Source organism: Erinaceus europaeus, chromosome 9 (assembly GCF_950295315.1).
Source record: "Erinaceus europaeus chromosome 9, mEriEur2.1, whole genome shotgun sequence".
NCBI lineage: Eukaryota > Metazoa > Chordata > Mammalia > Eulipotyphla > Erinaceidae > Erinaceus > Erinaceus europaeus.
Genome location: NC_080170.1, coordinates 33185750 through 33209289, shown reverse-complemented (window position 1 = coordinate 33209289; position 23540 = coordinate 33185750). Strand labels below are relative to the sequence as shown.

Sequence of the window (23540 nt, the reverse complement as noted above, 5' to 3'; positions counted from 1 at the left end):
AGCTAAGAGGCTACATTTCACAAACAAGATCACAACTCCACTAATACAGATACACAGACACACACACTTTGACTTTAAAAAATATTCTGGAGTATTTATGCTATATAAACATGAAAGAGAAAATACTTGAATAGCAAATGATACCAAAAAAATGCCCTTGTTTAAAAAAAGTGTCAATTGCATTGTTATAAAATGAATCCATGGGGAGTCGGGCGGTAGCGCAGCAGGTTAAGTGCACATGGCGCAAAGCGCAAAGACCGGCAGAAGGACCCCGGTTCCAGCCCCCAGGTCCCCACCTGCAGGGGAGTCGCTTCACATGCGCTTCACATCTTTCTCTTCCCCTCTCCGTCTTCCCCTCCTTTCTCCATTTCTCTGTCCTATCCAACAATAATGACATCAATAACAACAATAATAACTACAACAATAAAACAACAAGGGCAACAAACGGGAATAAATATAAACAAATAAAAAAGAATTTAAAAAAATAAACAAAAATAAAAAGAATCCATTTCAGAAAAGTCTTAAATTGTCTTATGGTATAAATATAGTACATCTATAATTATAACATAAATAGAGTTCATAGAATCATTGAAAAGGAAGTAGATTCTTTTACTTCATGGTATCTAATCTGGTAGCTCTGGTTTTCAGTTCTATATTTTGGGAGGATGAAACTCATAAGCAATATAAATATTTAGAATGCTTAGCAACTAAATGTTGTGCTCACCATGCACGAAGAGCAATTTTACAAAATTCTTAACAACACAAGGGAGAACCAGAAAAAAAAAGTATTGTCAAACTAATGTACATTTGAATTATTTATAGCGAAGTAATTTAATTTTAAAAACAAGAAAAACCAAATATCCCTGATCTATAACACTACGCTTGGTTCCAGAGTAAGCCCACAGCCTGGCTGTCTGTGTGTGACCACTGGGGCTAAATCAGTAGGGAGTGGAGGGAGGGGTGGGTGGGTAGGGTGGGATTGGTGGAGGTGGGGATCCTGGATGACTTACTGGGTGGGCCCAGGAAATAATTTTCTGGGCATAAGGGGGTGGGGAAGAATCATGAAAAAAGCCCAAGTGGTGATTACCAGAAAAAAAAAATTCTGGGGGTCGGGCGGTGGCGCAGTGGGTTAAGCGCATGTGGCACAAAGCGCAGGGACCGGCGTAAGGATCCCGGTTCGAGCCCCCGGCTCCCCACCTGCAGGGGAGTCGCTTCATAGGCGGTGAAGCAGGTCTGCAGGTGTCTATCTTTCTCTCCCCTTCTCTGTCTTCCCCTCCTCTCTCCATTTCTCTCTGTCCTATCCAACAACGAATTGCGTCAACAAGGGCAATAATAATAACCACAACGAAGCTACAACAAGGGCAACAAAAGGGGGAAAAAATGGCCTCCAGGAGCGGTGGATTCATGGTGCAGGCACCAAGCCCAGCAATAACCCTGGAGGAGGAAAAAAAAAATTCTTTGTTTTCTTGTCTAGTACCACAAGGGAAGGCTTCGATGCTATGATATATCTGATGAGGAGGGCAGTTGGGAAAACCACAACCACTGGGTGGCTGTGTCTGCTTAGAGCTCCAGAAAGGAAGAGGACAGGGACTTGGAATGGGAACTTGGGGTAGGGGGCACCCAGCTAAAGCAAAGGGATCTTGGACACACTGTCAATCAGTATGGAGAATGGGGCCTGACTTGATATGATAGCAGGAAAGCTCCCCCGCCCAGGGGTGGAGGAGTTGAGGAAGAACAAAAGTCATTGGGTGTGACATGAATCTGTTTTCACTGAGTAAGTTTGCCCAGAATTCTATTTACAAGGAGCCTATCCATTTAATGTTAACACGTGATTCGTAGTGCAATATATTTGATAATTCTGTTTTAATGTGACCTGTAGCAGGTGTGCTAAGAGATGATAAGTGTCAGAGTAGACTGGAGGTTGGAGGGAGAAATACTCCGACTTACTGAAGTCCATCAAAGAATTACCTACCTGAGGAAATCAGGATACAGCTGCAGAAATGCTGACAGAGGGTCTGGTATTTGTTTATAAAGTGGGGTTTTCTGTCCATGTAAGAACTGCTTAAAAATCAGGAAACTGACAGAATATCCACTGTAGAAAATGAGAGTTGCTTAAACAACCGCAACTCCTGGGACCTTTGTCCCTCTGCCTGTCTTAACCCTGTACCACCCACCCACCTTCAGCTCCAGGAAGAGACTACATGGGGTGCTCAAACCAAGAAGTTCCCAGTGGCTTATATGTATTATTATGTTCCTAGGTTAAAACTAGGTTTGTGACTTGACCATGCCTTTATGAGAAATTAAGGTTGAACTCCAAATGAATCACTAGGAAATGTTGGCATGCATTTGTTAATAAAGTGGAGACTGGCTCTTTGGGCGCCGGAGTCAAGATGGAGGAATACGCGCGAGAGCCTTGCCTCTGGCAGATTGTGGATGACTGCGATGGGGCCTTTACCATGGGTACGATAGGCGGTGGCATCTTTCAAGCAATCAGAGGTTTTTGGAATTCCCCAGTGGGAGTAAACCACAGACTACAGGGGAGTTTGACAACTATCAAAACCAGGGCTCCACAGTTGGGAGGAAGCTTTGCAGTTTGCGGGGCGGGGGGGGGGGGGGGGGGGAGGGGGGGGTTGTTTTCCATGCCTGACTGCAGTATGGTTCAAGTCAGAGGGAAAGAAGACCCCTGGAACTCCATCACAAGTGGTGCCTTAACCGGAGCTATCCTGGCAGCAAGAAATGGACCGGTGGCTGTGGTCGCGGGTCAGCTGCAATGGGCGGCATTCTCCTCGCTTTAATTGAAGGAGCTGGTATCTTATTGACAAGATTTGCCTCAACACAATTCCCCAATGGTCCTCAGTTCACTGAAGACCCCTCCCAGTTGCCTTCAACTCAGTTGCCACCATCACCTATTGGAGAATATCGACAATATCAATAGGATTTCTTTCCCAGGATTTCTTAAACAGAATGTGCTATAGTTGAAGAAGGGATTGCAGAAGATCAAGTTAGTCTTGTTTTTACAACCATAGGAGTGACAACTATGGCCAAATGGGCTATGAAGAGACATTTAGCACTTTTTTTCTCTTTAAAGAAACTCGAGGGGAGGGGCTGTTAAAAGATAATACATTTATTTATTCACACTTGAACTGCATTTATGATCAAAATAAATGTCTGAAATCTGTAAAAGAGAATGTGATAAGTGCTTAGAAGATGATGGACCAAAGGGCAAGCAGCAGTGAAATATAATCACCATTTCCTTGGGGACTTCTCTGCCTGGTTTTGTGTGTCCTGTTCATCAATAAAATAAAAAAATACTCCTGGAAAAAAAATAAAAAAATAAAGTGGAGACTGACAGTATACAAAGGTAATGTTTTCCCCAGTCTAGACTTAGTTTGAAAGTTTTGTTTTGTATTTTTGAACATTAAAGGATGAAGTGAATTTTTTTTTAAGATTTTTTTTTTGGTATAGAAACGGAGAAATTGATTGAGAAGGGGAGGGGTAGAGGATTTAGAGAGAGAGAGACAGAGACAGAGAGAGACCTGTTGCACTGTTTCACTGCTCCTGAAGATTCCCCCCTGTAGATAGTGATTGGAGCTTGACCCCTGGTCCTTGCACATTATAATATGGGTGTTTTTACCAGATAGGTCACCACTCAGCCCTCTGAAAGTTTTTTTCAATACAGTAATATGAAGATACTAAGATTTCCTGTGGATGATTAAAATGATATAGAAAAATATATTAGGTAACAGATTGGATTTTTAGGAGGAGGGCAAGGAAAATGACTTTGACTATGTACTTCTATACATAAGTGCAAACAGGATATAAACATAAGAAAAGCAGTAAAGAAAATATGCTTTTTAAAAAAGTAAAATATTTATATCTTAATTTATTTTAATAAAATATTTGAACTACTTTTGTATCATTTCAGAAATAAATGTAATGAAGCTGACAACTGTCAAAGAGAACTTAGGAAACTGAAGTTTGAGTCCATTATTTCTGACTCACGGTATACCTCACAATTTCTTAATATTTCTAGTCATTAAATTTGAGACCATTTTTTAAAACATATTTATTTATTGTTCCTTCATTTTTTGTTGATTTAATAATAATGGACATACCGTAAAATAAGAGTACAATTCCATACAATTCCTACCACCAGAGTTCCACATCCCATCCCCTCCATCAGAAGCTCTCCTGTTCTTTATCCCTCTGGGAGCATGGACCCAGGATCATTATGGGGAGCAGAAGGTGGGAGGTCTGGCTTATTTAATTGCTTCTCCACTGGACATGGCCGGTCAATCCATACTCCCAGCCTGTTTCTGTCTTTCCCTAGTGGGGCAGGACTCTGGAGAGGTGGGGTTCCAGGACACAGTAATGAGGTTGTCTGTCCCGGGAAGTCAGGTTGATGTCATGGTAGCATTTGCAATTTGGTGGTTGAAAAGCACCAAGATAGATAACAGAACAAATTGTTTAATAATAAAACACCTAAAGGTAAGAATGGAGCAGATGAGGTTTGGGGCTCTCCATTTTGGAGAAAGCTAGGAAGTCTAATTTAGGTATATTCCAAGAAGCCCATGACATTACTAACTTTTGCCTGAGCCTGACAGCTAACATGCACATGGGCTAAAGGTATTGTCTGGGGAGATGGTGTCAGAGTTAGGAATATGACTAGAAAGCTTGATCAGGGAAGAGAATAGCTCCCAAATATGGGAAACGTATATAAATATTGTTAATTGTAAACCCCATCCATCTGATCTGGGACCCATATTTGGCACAGGAGCCTGTGTAACCTCTATGCCCGGGACTGATCTTGCATTCCATGGTCATAGCTAGGAACACTCTAGGTGCACTCATTGCAGGATCAGTCTTCCTCGAGTGACAGAGTATGTTGACCCAGCCTCCCTTTGGAGAGTGGGGCAATTTATGCTGCTTTCGTTCTACACTGAGGGCAAGGTCCTATAGAGGCCCACAAGTGGGTCTACTATGTTGTTCCTGGTGGACGTGACCAGTGATAGTGGAGAGAGGGATCTGTTAGAGAGACCATATTTAAATAAACATTTTATCTGAAATTTACTTTCCTTATATTGTTTACATATGTAACTAAAGTTTATAATCCTTTAAGGCTGTTCACTGACTTTTCCTTAATATCATTGAACAAACTATTTATTTCCTTAGCATTCTGAATTTTTAAAGTTAAATTTATAATCTTTTGTTTCATATGGAATTTTCATTTTTTTTGACACCATAATAGTCTAGTGTTTCATGAATGTTAGTGATGTTTTCCTTTTCTATTGTAGGTACACAAGATTGCTTAAAGAAAAAGAAGACTCCTTAATGACTTGTCAGCAAATATATAAAACTTTACAAGAAGAACTGGCTGCAAAAGATAGGGCAGAAGAAGACTTAAAAAGACGAACGAGCCTTGCAGAGAGTGAGCTAGAAATAAGCAGAACTCTTCTTAACCAGACAAAGGAGGAGGTTGTGACCTTGAAAAATGAAAGGTACAGTTAAGAATAATTCCTTCCAAAAATAGTTTAAGCCTGTATTATATATTCATTGGAAATAGTAATGTCCTACCTCTAGCAACTGTAAGTCTTCAGGATCAAAGATATATTTCGGGGGTCAGGCGGTAGTGCACGTGGCACAAAGTGCAAGGACCAGCGTAAGGATGCCGGTTCGAGCCCTCTGCTCCCCACCTGTAGGGAAGTCGCTTCACAGGCGGTGAAGCAGGTCTGGAAGTGTCCTCTCCTCTCTCCATTTCTCTCTGTCCTAACGACGACGACATCAATAACAGCAACAATAAAAAGGGGGTGGCAACAAAAGGGGAAATAAACAAACAAATAAATATTTCACCTGGTAGGTCATTGCCTGTGTCCCTTCACCTCATGTTGCAGGTGACCACAGCTGAAGTTCTGACTGGTGACTTGCTTAATGCTCAAACCACTAGTAAGGCTAGAGATGGAACCCACATTGGGTTTGGTGTTTGATTTTCATGGAAATAATTAAAAAGACTAGGTTTCTTTTTTTTTTTTTTTTGTCTCCAGGGTTATTGCTGGGGCTGGGTACCTGTACCACAAATCCATTGCTCATAGAGGCTGTTTTTTTCCCTCCTTTTGTTGCCCTTGTTGTTTCTTTATCATTGTTGTGGCTATTATCATTGTTGTTATTGATGCCATTGTTGTTGGATAGGACAGAGAGAAATGGAGAGAGGAGGGGAAGACAGAGAGGGGGAGAGAAAGATAGACACCTGCAGACCTGCTTCACCACTTGTGAAGTGACTCCCCTTCGGGTGGGGAGCCGGGGGCTCGAACTGGGATCCTTAGGCCTGTCCTTGTGCTTAGCGCCACACGCTACGCTACCGCCTGACCCCCCCCCCCTTTTCTTTTTAAGAAGGAAAATACTAAGGAATTAGAACACTAGGTTTTCACCTAGGTCTTGGATAGTGAATGATGGATTTTATGACTTTCCAATAGAAGAAAGAGAGAGAGAGAGAGAGAGTGTTTCCCTTTCTTCTTTGATTGGTTCTGGTTTTCTCTCGTTTGGCATTTGCTCAACACCTCTTGCTAAGGGTTCCCCATTACAAAGATCCCTCTGTCCCTGTGACAGTGAGATATATCAGGCTAATAAGATGCATGCTCTTCCAGCTAAGTTTGCTCAGTTAATTTGTCTTTATCTTTGCCATATCTTAGCCCAGTTTGCGTGCCTCCTTTCAATTTGCCTGGCATGACTTTCCTCATTTTTTTTCTCAGTCGTTTTATTTGAAATGTATGTTCATAGCACACATGTCAGGTTTGTTTGATTAGTTTTTATTAAATCCGAGAATCTTCAGTAGGAGAAGTTGTGCCATTTACATTTACTGTTGTGATTATCAGTTTAGAGCACAGGCTCCAAAAGGACAGGGGTGTTAGTCTTGTCTTGTTCCCTGTGTATAGAAGGCAATGATGGACTTGTTTTGCACTCTTCTGTCACTTTTTTCTTTTAGCTTATTTTTAGTTCATTTAATCCATCTTACAAGTATATAACTACTATGAAATTTAGGTTATATACAACCTATGTCAGAATTGTCTGTACCCAGTCACTAGATCTGTCTAGTTCACTGGGAAACAAAGCTTGTCTGTGTCTCCACCTGCCAGTGGTAAACACTTCTCTTTGAGTAAAATGGACACTGCCAAGCTGACTGTCACCCACCATTTCCACACCAATAGCCTGCTACTAGCTTGACTTTTTTTTGGCCACCAGTGTTATTAGCTGGAGCTCAGTGGCACTATGAATCCACTGCGCTCGCCCACCCACCCCCCATGGCCATTTTTTTTTCCTTTTTCTAATTTTTATTAGATAGGACAGAGAGAAATTGAGAGGGGATGGGGAGATAGTGAGGGGAAAAAATAGACACCTGCAGACCTACTTCACTGTTCATGAAGTGGACCCCTTGCAGGTAGGGAGCAGTGCCTTGAACTTGGGTCCCTATGCTTGGTAATATTTGCACTTAACCCGAGTGTGCCACCTCCTGGCTTCTCTAGCTTCTCTAGCTAGCTGCTGCCATTTCACAATATTGTGGTGGCTCAGCCCACACTATACTAGAAGCATCAAGTTTATCAACTGGAAGTAATATCAAGGGTCAGACTTCCCAATAACAAAAAGGAATGAATGACACATTGACTGTAGAGAAAAAAACTATGAAGTAAAGAGAGAAACTATAACTGCAAACAAAAAGTTGAAAACCATTGTAATCTGGCTCAATTCACAATCAAAACAAATAACCCTCACCTACCAGTAACCCAAGAGCCCCTGATTTATAACATAGGTAATCACTGATGATCATAATACTGACCCTATAGAGAAAGATGACAGTCAGCTTCATGGGTCATATTAAAAGTGCAGAATCACACAGCACAGAAATGACACTATGGGGTCAGGCAGTAACGCAGTGGGTTAAGTGCACATGGTGCAAAGCACAAACACCAGCATAAGGATCCCGGTTCTAGCCCCCGGCTCCCCACCTGCAGGGGGATCGTGAGCAGTGAAGCATGTCTGCAGGTGTCTGTCTTTCTCCCCCTCTCTGTTTTCCCCTCCTCTCTCCATTTCTCTCTGTCCTATCCAACAACAATGACATCAATTGTTGTTTTCGACGGGTTATGTTGTTTTCGCTGGGCTGGCTTCACAGGCGGGTAACAGGTGACCAGGGACTCATGGTTGAGCTGTAGGCAGTATCTCTTTATTCATGCAGGATGCAGCACAATCTAAGACGGGCTAAGCAAAACTCAAAGTACTCTAAAACTCACAATGCTGTCTTTATATATACTTCCCAAGTAGGGTGGAAACAGGATGTGACATAGAGAGGGTGGAGAGAAAAGTGACTGGTGAAAATCAGAGTGTGACAAAGAGGGGGCAGATTAGGCGAGAATCCTATCACTGAACCACAAATGCCCTGGAGGGAGGGTGGAACTTGTTAACAGTGGTTATGTAAATAGAATGAAGTGGTTATGTAAACAGAATAGTGTTAAGCAGGGGGGATTTAAACCAAATGAAACAGAAGGGGTCTCATGCATACCAACAATCAATAACAACAATAATAGTAACCACAGCAGCGATAAAACAACAAGGGTAACAAAAGGGAAAAAAACAGCCTCCAGGAGCAGTGGATTCGTGGTGCAGGCACTGAGCCCCAGCAATAACCCTGGAGGCAAAAAATAAAAAGATAAATAAAATAAAATAAATTTTAAAAAAAGAAAAGAAATTATTAGGGTCTACTAGCCATACCACCTGAACATACCAGATCTAATCTCATCCCAGAAACTGAAAAGGATCAGGCCTGGTAATTAGACGGGAGAAATGACACCATGAGTGCATGCAGATGTTAGTCTTTGGTTAAGAACTTGGCCAACTGACTGAGCACCATCCTTATATTCCTCTGTTACCTGGAGGACCCATCCCCAAAGCTGTCAACTTAATCAGATGGAGCTGATTAAATCCAAATGCACACTATCCTTCACTGAATTGTTGGAAAGAGCCTCTCTCAGTCTTTCCAGAACTCTTCTCTGAGGACTGGCTTAAGAGCACATTTTAGAATCTGTTCAGTATAACAAATCTTTATCCTTTAGAAAGGAACTTGACTTTTAAAACAATTTCAAATTGGTCCAGGGAAAGCAAGTCCAGTGAAATGATGAGAAAGCAGCCTGGACTAAAAGCAAAGTAAGATTCTCTCTCTCTCTCTCTCTCTCTCTCTCTCCCCCCTTTCTGCTTAGCACATCATCTCTAGCTATGATTTAAAGATGGCAATTTTGTGAATATTTTTGAAGATTAATAACATTATTATAATAAATATGGAGCTGTCTTGGGGAAATTGCTTTGAAACAACATACTCTTTTAGTATGTGTTTTGCCATTTGGAAAAAAAAAACACTTCAGTATCTTAATCTCACCATTTATTCTAAGTGTTGAATAAGGGTAATTTGTTTAAGCTTTCAGGGAACTGCAACTCTCTCAACCACCTCCCCTTTGCACCCCCACATTTCCTCCTCCTCCTTTCCTTGGCCTTCTGTTCTCTCTTTTAAAAAACTTTTGTGTATTTATTATTTATTGGATAGAGACTGAGAGACATCAAGAAGGAAGGGAGGAAGAGATAGGGAGGGAGGAAAGGAAGGAAAAAGGGAAAGAAAGAAGGAGGGAGGGAGGGAGAGGAGGAGAGAAGGAGAAGGAGAAAAAGAGCTGCAGCGCTGCTTCACCACTTGTGAAGCTTTCCTTCTGCAGTGGGGACCTGGGGCTTGAACCCAGGTCCTTGCACATATGCTGTTGACCAATTTTGCCACTGTTTGGCCCCATGCCTTCTGTTCTCTATGCTTCAGTTCAAGAGCAGGCCTACTATAACTTAGTTTACTGCCCTAATGTCTTCATATGATAATGCTAAATTGTGCTTGTAGACCAATAGGTTATCATGTTACCTTGGAATGTCCTCCTGTGTGTGTGGGCCCCACTCAGAGCCTGTCTGCCTTGTCCTCTGCTGTACCCTCAGAGTCAGACCCTCAGTGAATGAATGAGTGAGGAAATGAATGGCATCAAAACAGTAATTTGCTTAGCACAGTCTCTTAACTCTGGGGGGTGGAGGGGGGGTCAGCAGTGAGCTTGCAGCTCCCTGCCCTTTCTGGTTTATATTCTGCCTGGACCCAGGGGCAGTGAACACATGCAGAGAACGAACCAGAAAATCTAAGGCTGTGCTGTAGGTGAAGCACTGTAGATGGCTAGAGGGACAGTAGTGTTAGCAGTGACCTCTGAGATGACCCATGGTGGCAATGGTGAGGCTCCTGGACATGAACAGGGAGGATCTTCCCAACCCAGGCTTGGGCCTTCTGGAACCACTTGTACCAGGAAGGCAGGGAGGGGTGCGGCAGACGGGCTGGATCAGCAGACCACAGAGGCCTTGACTTTGGGAGTTGTTTCAGTGAGATGAATAGAGATTTCATGGGAGTGAGAGGACAGAGGGGTGGCACTTAGGCGGTGGTCCCAGCTCCTGTCAGTGGATGAGGGGAGAGTAGGAGACCTCAGTCATTCACTGTTTTTCAGTGTTAATCAAAGGATTTGTAGAGTCAAGCCTAAGAAACTTGGGCCTGGAGAGCCCTCTGCCCCCAACCCCCAGCTGCAAGTACCAGTGGCTTCCTCCTCATTGAGCCAAAGGGGGAACATAAAAGCTCATTGCAGAATCACCCAGCACTGGTGTCACTGTCCAAACTTGCCTAAGATGATGTTTCAACAGACTCAGGTGTCCCTGACCCTGGGCTCCTGAGTTCACTGCCCGCACAGTCTTTGGGCTTCCTGCATGAACCTGACCTCCTTCCTCCACTCTTTCCTGAACAAGTCTGCTCCGCCAGCTTTCACGTGGAGCAGCATTGGGTGTCCCTACACACTTAGGGATGTGAAAGTCCTTCCAGGAAAGCAGCTGGACTCTGAAAACCCTTGCAATAGAGATGCTTCATCACCACCAGCACTCCCTGCTCTGTTTCCCAGAAGCTGGCTCAGCAGGACTAGGCAGTGCCAAGCCGTCTTGCCTGCTGGTCAAACAACAACAAATACTCAAATAATGACACTCAGCAGTTTCAGCAGTGAGGCTCGCCAGGTGTCAGAGATATAAAAACTCTTCTCATCTTCTTTTATTTTTTTTTTTCATGTGTGTGCCTTTCTGTGTGTGTGTTTAAGTAATCCAGGCCATAGTACCTTCCATATATGATAATACAGGAGCCCAGCCCAAAGAACTCTCTGATCCATCTTTCTCATACTTGTAGCCACAATGGGCATCAAAGATATTACTGAAGACTCACACTCTTACTTTTTTCTCTCTTTTTAATTTATTTTTATTTAATTATATTTTTGCCTTCAGATTTATCACTGGGGCTCAGTGCCTACACTATGAATCCACTGCTCCTGGAGGCCACCTCTCCCATTTTTGTTGCCCTTGTTGTTGTATATTGTTGTTAGTGTTGTTGGATAGGATAGAGAGAAGTCAGGAGAGGAGGGGAAGACAGAGAGGGGGAGAGAAAGATAGATACCTGCAGACCTGGGGAGCTGAGGGTTCGAACTGGGACCCTTACCCAGGTCCTAATGCTTCTCACTACGTGCGCTCAACCTGGTGCGCTATACCTGGCCCTCTTTATATATATATATTTTGTTTATATCCACCAGGGTTATTGTTGGGGTTTGGTGCCAGCACTACAAATCCACCACTTATGGTGACCATTCCCCCCTTTTTTTCTTTCTAATTTTTTAATAGATAAGACAGAGAGAAATTGAGAGAGGAAGGAGAGATAGAGAGGAAGAGAGAAAGATACCTGTAGACCTGCTTCACTGCTTGTGAAGTGAACCCCATGCAGAGTGGGAGCAGGGCTCATACCCCGGTCCTTGAGTTTGGTATTATGTGCGCTTAATTGGGTGCACCACTGCCCATCCCCTAAGTTCTTACTTTCTTTAACAGTTTATTCAAAATACCTATGCTCTGTGGAAATGTCATAAGGAACATCATAATTCTTTGAAAATTTAGTTGAACAGTCATTTCTTTGTTCATTATTTGAACTTTAGTCTGCTATCTTTTTATTTATTTATTTATTCCCTTTTGTTGCCCTTGTTGTTTTATTGTTGTTGTTACTGATATCATTGTTATTGGATAGGACAGAGAGAAATGGAGAGAGGAGGGGAAGACAGAGAGGGGGAGAGAAAGGCAGACACCTGCAGACCTGCTTCACCACTTGTGAAGTGACCCCCTCCCCCCTGCAGGTGGAGAGCCTGGGGGCACGAACCGGGATCCTTATGCTGGTCCTTGCGCTTTGCACCACCTGCACTTAGCCTGCTGTGCTACTGCTCGACTCCCCAGTCTATTAGGCTTTCACAGTTCGGGCTGTGAAAGGATGCAGCCTCCCCTCATTCCCTGATGACTTCTTGTCCATCGCAAAATAGAGGCAGCCAGCTCCTTATTCCACAGACTCTCTGCCATTAGAGGAGGCAGGAGTTGTGGCAAACCCAAAACATTCTTGAATGACCATGTGAAGACATTTCTAAAAGAATAACGCATGAGACAGAATTGGAAGCTGTCATTTGGCATCATGGCTTGACATTTGTTTGCAGTTATGTTTTCAACTACAATGAAGAAAAATCTACTGGGTGGGGCATTCATGGCAAACAGTAGATTATCATTTTTCTTTTGGTCTAAGAACTTGGATTTTTTTCTCTTCCAGAGTTATCATTGGCACTACAAATCCACTTTTGCTGGTGGCCTTTTTTTCCCTCACTTTATTGGCTAGGACAGAGATAAACTGAGAGAGGAGGGGGAGAAAGAAGAGGGAGAGAGAAAGATAAACACCTGCAGACCTCCTTCACCACTTGTGAAGCAACCCCCCTGCAGGTAGGGAGTGGGGGCTTGAACTTGGATCCTTGTGCAGGTCCTTATGCTTAGTACAAGGACTCAAACTTGGAACCTTACACTTCTAATGTCTACACTCTGCTTCTGAGCTAACTACTTTCTGGGTCACTAAGTTCAATGCTCTGAACTGTGAGTAGACCCTAACTTGCTTATGGTGCTGTCTCCACAAACATTATTTATCAAGCGTGGAAGAAGTGCAGGGTAACTACTCCCAGTGGCCTTGCTTCTGTCACCACTGAAAGAGTCAGGCATTAGCATGTGTTACTGAAGTCCTGGGCTGGGAGGGCCAGTCAGCTGTGTGTCCTCTGAATCAGGGCCCCTTAGTCATTTACCACTCAAGATCTTCATTTCTACAGAACATGAGGAATTGCATTAACTTGTTCTCAAGGGAGGGCAAAGAAAGAACCACAGCATCTCTAGAGGATAACGCTATGTCTGATACATAGCAGGACTCAATATATATTTGCAGGATGGAGGGGGATGAATTTAATCCCAACCAAAGCACTGATCTTGGGAATTCAAACTCAGAAGCTTCCAGTATGCTCTCAGGCACAGTGAACTTGCCTAAAACCAGAGCTGGGAGTTCAGTCTAACCTTGTGAACCCTGGTGATAAACTTCTTTACTGAATTACTGATGAAACTCCAAATTACATTTTGCATTGTAATTTACTTATTTTCAGTAGGAAAGTTGTCAAGTTAGACATATCTCTGAAAAGGAAGTCTGCAGAATTATCCCCCCCATCAGTTTTCCTCAAGTGATATTTTATTTTATTTTTTCTGCTTAGTATTTTTTATTTTTATTTTTTTTATTTAAGAAAGGATTAATTAACAAAACCATAGGGTAGGAGGGGTACAATTCCACACAATTCCCACCACCCACTCAAGTGATATTTTAATCTTGGTTAACAAATCAAATATGGGCCTGGGTGGTGACACACCTTGCTGAGTATACATGCAATAATACACAAGGACCTGGGTTCAAGCCCCTGGTTCCCACCTGCAGGGGGAAAGCTTTACAAATGGTGAAGCAAGGCTGCAGGTATCTATCTCCCTCTATATCCCCCTTTCTTCCTGATTTTTCTCTGTCTCTATCCAATAAATTAAAAATATAAAAAAGTTAAAAAATCAATTACCATGTTTCTGATCCTAAAAATTTTTTGGCCTTGGAATGTCTGCACTATTTTGTGGTTAAAAAACAAAAACAAGGGGGTCAGGCAGTAGCACAGCAGGTTAAGCGCACATAGTACAAAGCGCAAGGACTGGTTTAAGGATCCTGGTTCGAGACCCTGGCTCGCCACCTGCAGGGGAGTCACTTCACAAGCGGTTAAGCAGGTCTGCAAATGTCTCTCTTTCTCTCCCCCTCTCTGTCTTCCCCTCCTCTCTCCATTTCTCTCTGTCCTATCCAACAACAATGACATCAATAACAACAATAATAATAACCACAACAACAATAAAACAACAAGGGCAACAAAAGGGGAAATAATAGCCTGCAGGAGCAGTGGATTTGTGATGCAGGCACCAAGCCCCAGCAATAACCTTGGAGGCAAAAAAAAAAAAAAAAAAAATCAGAGTCCATGATGGTGGAAAAGGACCTACCTAAGTTGGAAATGAGAATACTCTGCAGACACTTATCATGGGGAGAAGAAAAATTACATCCATATGTCAACAACTGTACTATAAACCATTACCCACACAGTAGTGTAATAAAAGAAAAAAGCTTGATAGTATTACGTGTCAACCTAGAAAAGAGGTTAAGACATAGAGGAATAGTTCTTTATGATACTCTAGATGGAGCTAACTCAAGAACCTTAAATAGACTGCTGCTAGTGGGCAGAGAAGGGAAGAAAAGGAGGTACATTAAAGAAGTGGAATATGTAAAACATATTGTTCAATGTCTTGTAGCACAAGAAGCAGAAGCTCAAGATAGCTTGGGGATTTCAAACAAAAGATGCTGAGGTTGAAGAGTTCATGAAATCGAACAGAAAAAACAAGATTGCAGGAGATGAGGATGAATTTAGTATTGGATGTGCGGGATCTTCATTGTGGAATGATCAGTAGGGTAAAATTTTCCAACAGGCAGTTATAATGGAAGTTACAAGTTTGAGAAAAGGGGAAAGAACTGAAAGAAAGAGGGTTACAGCAGAAGAGCAGAGAGATCAAAGAAACGAGTAAGCAGTGGACAAGAATTGCATCACATAGGTTGGAGAAGAGAGGAGCTCTGATCAGCAAGCACATGGTACCCAGACATGTCTCAGTGCCTCTGTTTGTCCTTCCTCAAAGCCCCTGCACTCTTTCTACCCAGGGTGCTAGGCTGTAAGATCCACTTAACTTGGATTAAAATGCTCCCTGTGTTTTGATCTTCTAGCGTATTTTATATTATACCATATTCCTAACATGACCCTCTAAATAATTCCATTCATTCTTAGCAGTATTTGAGACAAGTGGAATTAAAAAAAATGAATCTATCAAGCAGGAACTACAAACATGTCAATTTTATAGAATTTCCCAATATACTTCCCTTGTTTAAAAAACACAATATGCCTAGTGTTAGGTTTTAGTCACAAACATTTGAATCACAATGCATAATGTTTTATTTGTTACTATTTCATGCAAAAATAATGGCATTATTTGTTAATGCAGCCTAAGAAAACAGCTACTTTGTCTGCAGTGTTTATAAATTACTATTAGGGATTAAAATAGGATCCAAGAGCAAAATACATATGTGTGTGTGTGTGTATGTGTGTGTGTTTGTGTGTATGCGTGTGTTTGAGTGTACGTATGTGTATGTATGTGTGTATGTTTATTTGTGTGTATGTGTTGTATGTGTGTATGTGTGTGTGTTTGTGTTTATGTGTGTGTGAGTGTATGTGTGTGTGAGTGTGTGTATGTGTGTATATGTGTGAGTGTGTGTGTATGTGTGTGTGTATCTGTGTTTGTGTGTGTATGTGTGTGTTTGTGTGTATGTGTGTGTGAGTGTGTTGTGAGTGTGTGTGTGTGTGTGTATGTGTGGTGTGTGTATGTGTGTATATGTGTGTGTGTGTGTGTATGTGTGTGTGGTGTGTGTGTATATGTGTTTGTATGCATGTGTGTATGTATGTGTGTGTGTGTGTGTGTACATATACATTGCTAAAGAGACTAAGCAGCCTAAGTAACGACACAACATTCTCCAAACCAGAAACTGCAGTTTAGGGAGAGGAGTTTGGGGGTGAGACTTTTCTCATTTGTTGGGTTTATGATTTTCAGGGAATTGCTGCTAATTTCACATCAGAAAAGCATTGAGCAGCTGCAGGAAACCCTTAGACAGAAGGTGCTGAGCGATGAGCACTGGAGGGAGAAGGTAATGATAATGTGACTTTCTTCAGCATGTGTCTAATTTGCTTTTGAACAATTCTGCCCATGTGCCAGAAGACCGTCCCAGAAAACTGCTTGGCTTCTCTGCAAACTTGTTTCCTCCTGGAATTTTCTATGCTGAATGTTTTTTTATGATGTGTGTCTCTTCCAAAATATTAGACAATATAATGGGAAGATAAGATAGTAGTAGCAGCATTTTGAAATCTTGTAAAATTTTAGATAGCTCTTAGCTGTCCTGCGAAAGCACAGATTTTTTAAACATCTACTCCCCCCCCCCCCATTAAGTGACAAGAGTTTGCATTAAACTGCATTCTTAAAAGCAGGGGAATGTTAATTAATTCTTAAAATTTCTCCACTTTTTAGAACACTGTGCCTTTGCCATATTCACTGAAGCAAAGTGAAATGAATATGCATCTAGCATGCTGTTATTTACAAAGAAAATAATAGCTGGGGGGGGGAGTTGGATTGACTTTTCTCTCAGACCTTTCTATATTTTCTAGAATTGCAACAATGAATATGTATTATCTCTATGATTTTAGGGACTACAAGGAATAGCTTAAAATAAGGCCATTCCCAGCCCTTGTCATTCAAACGACAGTTGCCATCCCCCTGTGAGAAATTTCCCAATCTTCCCTGTCTCCTGGCCTTGTCCTGCAGGGGCTGGAGCCTTCCAACCTCTCCTGTCCCCAGCTAGTCCTCTTCTTAGTACAAGTCTCTGTCTTGGGTTCCTTCTTCTGTATTCAGTTTGTATCTAAGGCTCACTGCATTCTCTCTTTACTTTGAATCTAGCACTGGAGCTGACTCTGACAGTGGGCTTTGAGGTTGCTAGATTCCATTACTGACGAACTGCTTAATATCATTTGACTCTTCCCCTGGAACTTGTGACCATAAGCACCTTCAGACTAATATCTCTACTTAGAGTCTCCTGACTCTACTCATCATCCATGGCTGGAAACCCTTTAGGATGACTCAGGTCAATTCTAAATCTATCCCTTTCATTTCCAGTCTCTGTTCACTGACTATCTTCACCCAGGACTGGTCTCGAAACCAGTCCCCTTCCTTTGTCCATTAGAGACAAACACGTTCAGGCTGTAACGAGAATGGTGACTATGGCAACAGTCCCAAATGGGGAACCACCGATATGTGAGGATATGGACTAAATTAATATATGTATCTCAATCTAATTTTACAGCATTAACTTTTTCTTTCTTTTTAAATTTTCTTATTTTGGATAGAGACAGGGAGAAATTGAGGAAAGGGAAAATAGAGATGGAGATGGGAAAGGAGAAAAAGAGACACCTTGCAGCACTGCTTCACCCCTTATGAAGCTTCCTCATACAGGTGGGGATCAGAGGTTTGAACCTGGGTCCTTGCACATAGCAACATGTATGCTCAATCAGGTGCACCACCAACTGGCCCTCAGCACTGACTTTCTCTTTTCCTTCCCTAAAGTCCATACTTCTTCACTTATTACTAATTTTTATTAGCGTCTTTTGTACTTAATTGGCTAGTCTTATCACTTCCCTCATTCTTACTAATTCATCTTTAAAAATATTAAATACAAAAAGAAGCCAGGGAGGTGGCACAGCAGTACAGCACGGGACTTGCAAGAGTGGGATCCCATGTTCAGCCTGCAGAACCTCATTTGATTGAGTGGTGCTCTGGTTCTCTTCTGTCTCTTGTTAATAAATGAATCTTGGGGGGGGGGTAAATACACAAGGACTCCCACACAAGGATGTGGGTTCTAGCCTCTGTTCCCCATCTGTGGGGGGGACACTTCATAAGCGGTGAAGCAGGTCTGAAAGTGTCCATCTTTCTCTCTTCCCCTCTATCTCCTCTCCCTTCTCAGTTTCTCTCTATCCTAGCCAATAAAATGGAAAAAAAAAAATGGCTGCCAGGAGCAGGGGATACTTAGTGCCAGCACTGAGCCCCAGGATAACCCTGGAGGCATAATAAAACATAGTGAGAGATTATTTTTATATCCCTCCAACTGAGAAAGTGTTTTTCATACTTTGTGAAAATCTGAGGACATAGTCTGTCATACTTACTGCCTGTAACAGCAGCCTTTCAGAGATAAGTGTGGTAATGTTTGAAGGGATATTGTAGACACCCCACCGTTGACTCAGAATCTCACTCATGGAATTTATGTGGGTAGTGATTCACAGATTCTTCCCACCCCTCAAACTCCTGAACTCCTTTCAGAATGATCGAGAATTTCCCAGTCTTTTGTGTAGAAGCTCATCATCGCCAGAGGTTTCTGAGACAATCCCCTAAAGACAGCTCTGTTCAAAACCCACTGCCTCACCTGTGCTGCTCTGAGCTCCCTATCCCAAGGACTAACTCTGCATGCAAGCAGATCCAGCATTAGGCTCTTGTTTTATGCTAGAAAGTCCAGTTGGTGGTTAAAAAAAACACACACACACAAAAGAAAACAGTTCTGTAAGATTCTCTAAGTTCTCCCTAAGGCCGTGATAATTTTGTAGTAAGTTAATTGTATTGCAAATGTATTTTGGCATGTAGAATTTTCTGTCATATAAATGGACACTTCATTTTATTAAGAGGACATGACATGTTGATAAATGCTGTTAATTAGCTTAACAGTAAGTCAATATCCAGACCAATAGAGCCAAAGAATGATAATTACATCTTGGTTGTGTTAACTATTGAGCCTATGAATAAAAACTTCTTTATATATACTCTGACAAGAAAGGAAAATCACTAATATGACATTGTCATTTCTTTCTTGGGTCATTGTGCCTTTGCGTGGGACTGAAGCGTTCCCTTTACAAATATGTAACACACATATTGGAATAAACTTCATAACTTAATGCTTTAAGATTCAAAATAGTAGACAGCAATTTGTGCCTGCACTTAATTATTTTAAAGTATATAGAAAGCACATAACAGAATCAATAGTTGCTATGCAACAAGCATGGCATATTTCAAAATAAAATAACTGTGCAGTTACTAATTTTCATGGGGTTTTGTTTATTTCAAGTATTGCTTTCAAGCGAAGAAAGTAAATTAATGTGCATGCTGAACATTTAAAATTGACTCCAATGGCAGAGGAGAACCTAGTGGGGGTTGTATTGTTATGTGGAAAGCTGGGAAATGCTATGCATGTACAAACTATTGTAATTACTGTACAACATTAATTCCCCCAATTAAAAAATTTTAAAAGGAAATGAGGACTAAATAAATCAATGGAAAGTTCATACTAGGTAGACAGGTCAGAAAAATAAATAAAAAATAAAAATAAACTAAAATTGAGGGGTCGGGTGGTGGCGCACCTGGTTGAGCGCACATGTTACAATCTGCAAAGACCCAGGTTCGAGTCCCCGGTCCCCATCTGCCGGGGGAAACTTCACGAGTAGTGAAGCAGTGCTGCAGGTGTCTCTCTGTCTCTCTTCCTCTCTATCCCCCCTTTCCCTCTTGGTTTCTGGCTGTCTCTATCCAATAAATAAATAAAGATAATTAAAAAAATGAAATAAAATAAAATAAAACTGACTCCAAATGCACAGTGTTACTACAACTCAGTTAAAATTGTGTTGTTAGAAAAGCCTCCTAAAGCCAGACTGCTTCCAGTTAGTGATAGTCACTAAGTGACTATCACTCTCAGTGCCATAAATAATTACCAATCAAATATTTTCCTAGATTATTACCACAGTATTATATTTGGGAACACTTTTTAAATTTTACTATTAATGTAATTTAAATTAGTATATAGATTGACCAGCAAGATGGCTTCATACTTGCACACTGGAGGTCCCTGGTTCAATCCCTGATGCCACATGTACAGGAGTGGTGATCTGGCTTCTCTTTCTCTCTCTCTTTCTCTTTACCTCTTATAAAATAAAGAGCCTAGGTCTTGTTTAATTGTACAACATACTTTTAAAAACTGGTATTCGACTTTCCAAACCTTTGCTTTGTGGCTGAGTCTCCAGACTGGACAAATAGTCAATTTCAGCATTGGAAGGAGGCAAAGCAGTTCTTAAATTCTTCTTCAAGGTGGAAGAGCCAACATCCTAATTGTCTCTATTGTACTTTAATGTACTCTTTGTGAAATAGCCAAGACTAACTTGTAAAATACAAACATGGGGATAAAGTGATTTATGAAATATCAATTGAATTTAGTGAAGATAGTGAGAAGTTCATCCATCATTCCAGTATTGGGTTGCTGGGTACTGAACTCAGGATACACACAAGCCCTGTGTTCTACCACTAAGCCATCTATTTGGCCACAATATAATCACTTATTTTTTTTAGGTATGTATTCAAAAAATGAGTCCCTCAGTCACAAAAAATCTAAACAAATGATCTGAGTTCCACTTTGGCATCTAACATTTTCCTTGGTTTTAAAAGGATCACCAAGTAATCTGATTATGTCATAACATTTTGTTTGGCTCTATGGGTACTTAAATGATAATGTCAACCAGAAAGCTGTAATAGCTCATATCAGCATATAAAAAACAATATACACATGACAGTCTGTCATGAACCCATCTTTTCAATAGTAAATAAAACACTGGCTTAAATCATTGTGTTTATGAGTTCATCACAATTTGTTCAGACCATAAAGAAGCCACTAATGTCATCCTTCTCTGCTGTGGTATCAGCAGTTGACATACATGACTCTTGGCAGGTACTCATACATAGTTCATCCACCCCATGCAAAGCATATCACATTGCTCTTCTTTCTCAGGCTGTGCAAATTACAAATTAAATTGGGAACAATCAGATACTCTTCTCTCTTTATCCAGAATGCTTTTATTTTGCTAAAATCTGTCTGGTCCTTTCTTCCTTTTCTGTCTTTACTTTCAACAGTACCTCTCAGGGAATAGTCCAGAGGCAGGAGCTCTTTGCTTCTCCACAATAAATTTAAAGAGCTCTCTCTCAATCTCTCTCAAGTTTTTTTTTTTTTTTACCAGAGCACTGCTCAGCTCTGGTTTATGGTGGTGCTGGGGACCCTGGAGCCTCAGACATGAGAGTCTTTGCATAACCATTATGCTATCAACCCCTGCCCTTTTTAAGTCCTTCTAAATCCTCTGTCATCTGGCTTACAACTTGACCTGTTCCACCTGCCTGCTGTACAGTTCTTTTCCTAATCTGAGCAAGCAGTTCATATTTTTAAATATGCCTTACTATTCTAAAATGACTATTTGGCTTTACCAGTTAATTGCACAAGGGATTTTGTTTTAACATTGGTATTTTACTATCTCAACACATTTTTTTCTCAAGCTTCACAAAAATTAATATTATCAAGTATCTAGTAGCCTATTAACTATTGGTTTTCTTATTAGTCTCTTATGAAAAGATAATAGAGATATAGTTCCACACCACTACCAGAACCAAAGTTCTGGGCTTCTACCCCCCAAATACAACCATCATAGTTCTCCCAAGGTCCTAGATATGGACTGAATTTTTTCATATGTTTCAATTCTCTATATTCCAGATATGAGTGAAATCGTCTGGTAGTTGTCCTCTACTTCCTTCCTTCCTTACTTCACTAAGCACAGTCACCTCCAGTTTCATCCATTTTGTACCAATGGACATAATAGCATCTTTTAAAACTACTGAAACTATTCAGTTTCACATACTCCATTGAGTATATGTCCCATAACTTTGTTATCCAGTCATCTGTCAAGGGGTATTTAGGTTGCTTCCATATCTTATCCTATTAATGCTTCAAGTTGACATTGAAACTTTTGCAGATGTTTTTCATTTCTTATTTATTTATTTTTATCATTTATTTAACTTAATAGGACAGAGAGAAATTAAGAGAGAACAGTGAGACAGAAGGACAGAGAGAGAGAGAAGCATGCAGCAGTTTGTGAAGCTTCCCACACTGCAGGTGGAGACCGGGGACTTGAACCTGGATACTTGCACATGGTATTAAGTGCACACAACCAGGTATTAAGTGCCAGAAATCAAGAGGGAAGGGGAAGACAGAGAGGGAGAGGGAGAGAGACAGAGAGACGCAGCTCTGCTTCACCACTCACAAAGCTTTCCCCCTGCAGGTGAGGACCAGGGGCTTAAACCTGGACCCTTGCGCATTGTAACATGTGCACTCAACCAGCTGCACCACCACCTGGCCCCTTGTTTTTTTCTTATCACCTTCACAGCTGGACAAATGAGTATGCCTGCTACTTCCTCTGTTTCTGCCACTGGAAGTCAAAATCTGCTGTCATACATAGTTGCTGTCAAGGACTGGGCTTACAGTATAAATGCAGGAGACTTAGCTCTTAGGACTTCTAGAAATGATTAGAATGGATTGTTCTATTTATCAGTGGGGTGAGGGGCACAGTACGTTGGTGGTGGATGCAACAAAGAACTGTACCCCTGTATACTCTTATAATCTTGTATTATTAAATCACTAATTAAAAATAATGCGAGGAAAAACGAATGTATTGTCCTGATTCATTTGTTCATTTTAAAGTTCTTAGATGTCTTGAAATATGTAGCCCAAGGTCAGTTTTTTCTGGCCTAAGTTCTGAGTCCGATTTTTTTTTTGAAATGTTATAAAATGATGTGGTTTTTTTTAGAGAGAGAGAGAGAGAACTGCAGACCTGCTTCACGGCTTGTGAAGCAAACCCCTGCAAGTGGAGAACCGGGGGCTGGAGCCAGGGTCCTTATACTGGTGCGCTTCATGCCATGTGTGCTTAACCCTCTGTGCTACTGCCTGCCCCCCTACTTTTCCATTTATTGTTTTTTAATGAATATTAGAAAGTTTAAAAATATTCGCACCTGAAAATAAGCTTTGTGTGCCAACTTGGTGACAAATGGCTCCCAATGTATGTTTAATGCTATCTTCTAGATTGAAGCCGAACTCAGCAAGGAAAGGGCCCGGCATTTAGTAGAGTTTGAGGAACAAGCACTGCTCTTTAAGGAAGAGGCTAAGCTGGAGCTCGATATTGAAAAGGAAAAACACCAAGAAATAATCCAGAAGTATAAGAAAGAACAAGAGGAACTGCAACGGAAGGTGTGTTGTTATGGGTTGAATGATTATTGAGTGTTGGTGATTCTTCCCAGGCTTGGGTGCAGCCTCTTAGTAGAAAGGTCTGGTTCACTGGGAAATACAAGAGGAAGCCAGGTATGGTTTCACTTGTCTGATAGAGAAGAAGAAAAAAGGAAAGACACTTGGAAGTAGTAACAGGTATAGGGGTAAAATAGAAAAGACGTGAAGGCAGGACCATTAAAAAATGGGGGAAACAGGAGTCGGGTGGTAGCACAGTGGGATTAAGCACACATGGCGCAAAGCACAAGGACGGGCTTAAGGATCCCCGTTCGAG

The 23540-nt window shown here is 41.4% G+C and overlaps 1 protein-coding gene and 1 pseudogene across 1 annotated transcript in view; both read left to right on the top strand.

The window, feature by feature from the left end:
* LEKR1 (leucine, glutamate and lysine rich 1) overlaps nucleotides 1–23540 on the top strand; it is a 132610-nt gene that overhangs the window by 88762 nt on the left and 20308 nt on the right. Inside the window, exons 8-11 of the mRNA XM_060197604.1 lie at nucleotides 3926–4003; nucleotides 5295–5498; nucleotides 16144–16237; nucleotides 23066–23230. Coding sequence (XP_060053587.1) covers nucleotides 3926–4003; nucleotides 5295–5498; nucleotides 16144–16237; nucleotides 23066–23230 — 541 coding nt within the window. The remainder of the gene's footprint in view (nucleotides 1–3925; nucleotides 4004–5294; nucleotides 5499–16143; nucleotides 16238–23065; nucleotides 23231–23540) is intronic.
* Nucleotides 2373–3261, top strand: LOC103111737 (mitochondrial import inner membrane translocase subunit Tim17-A-like; annotated as a pseudogene).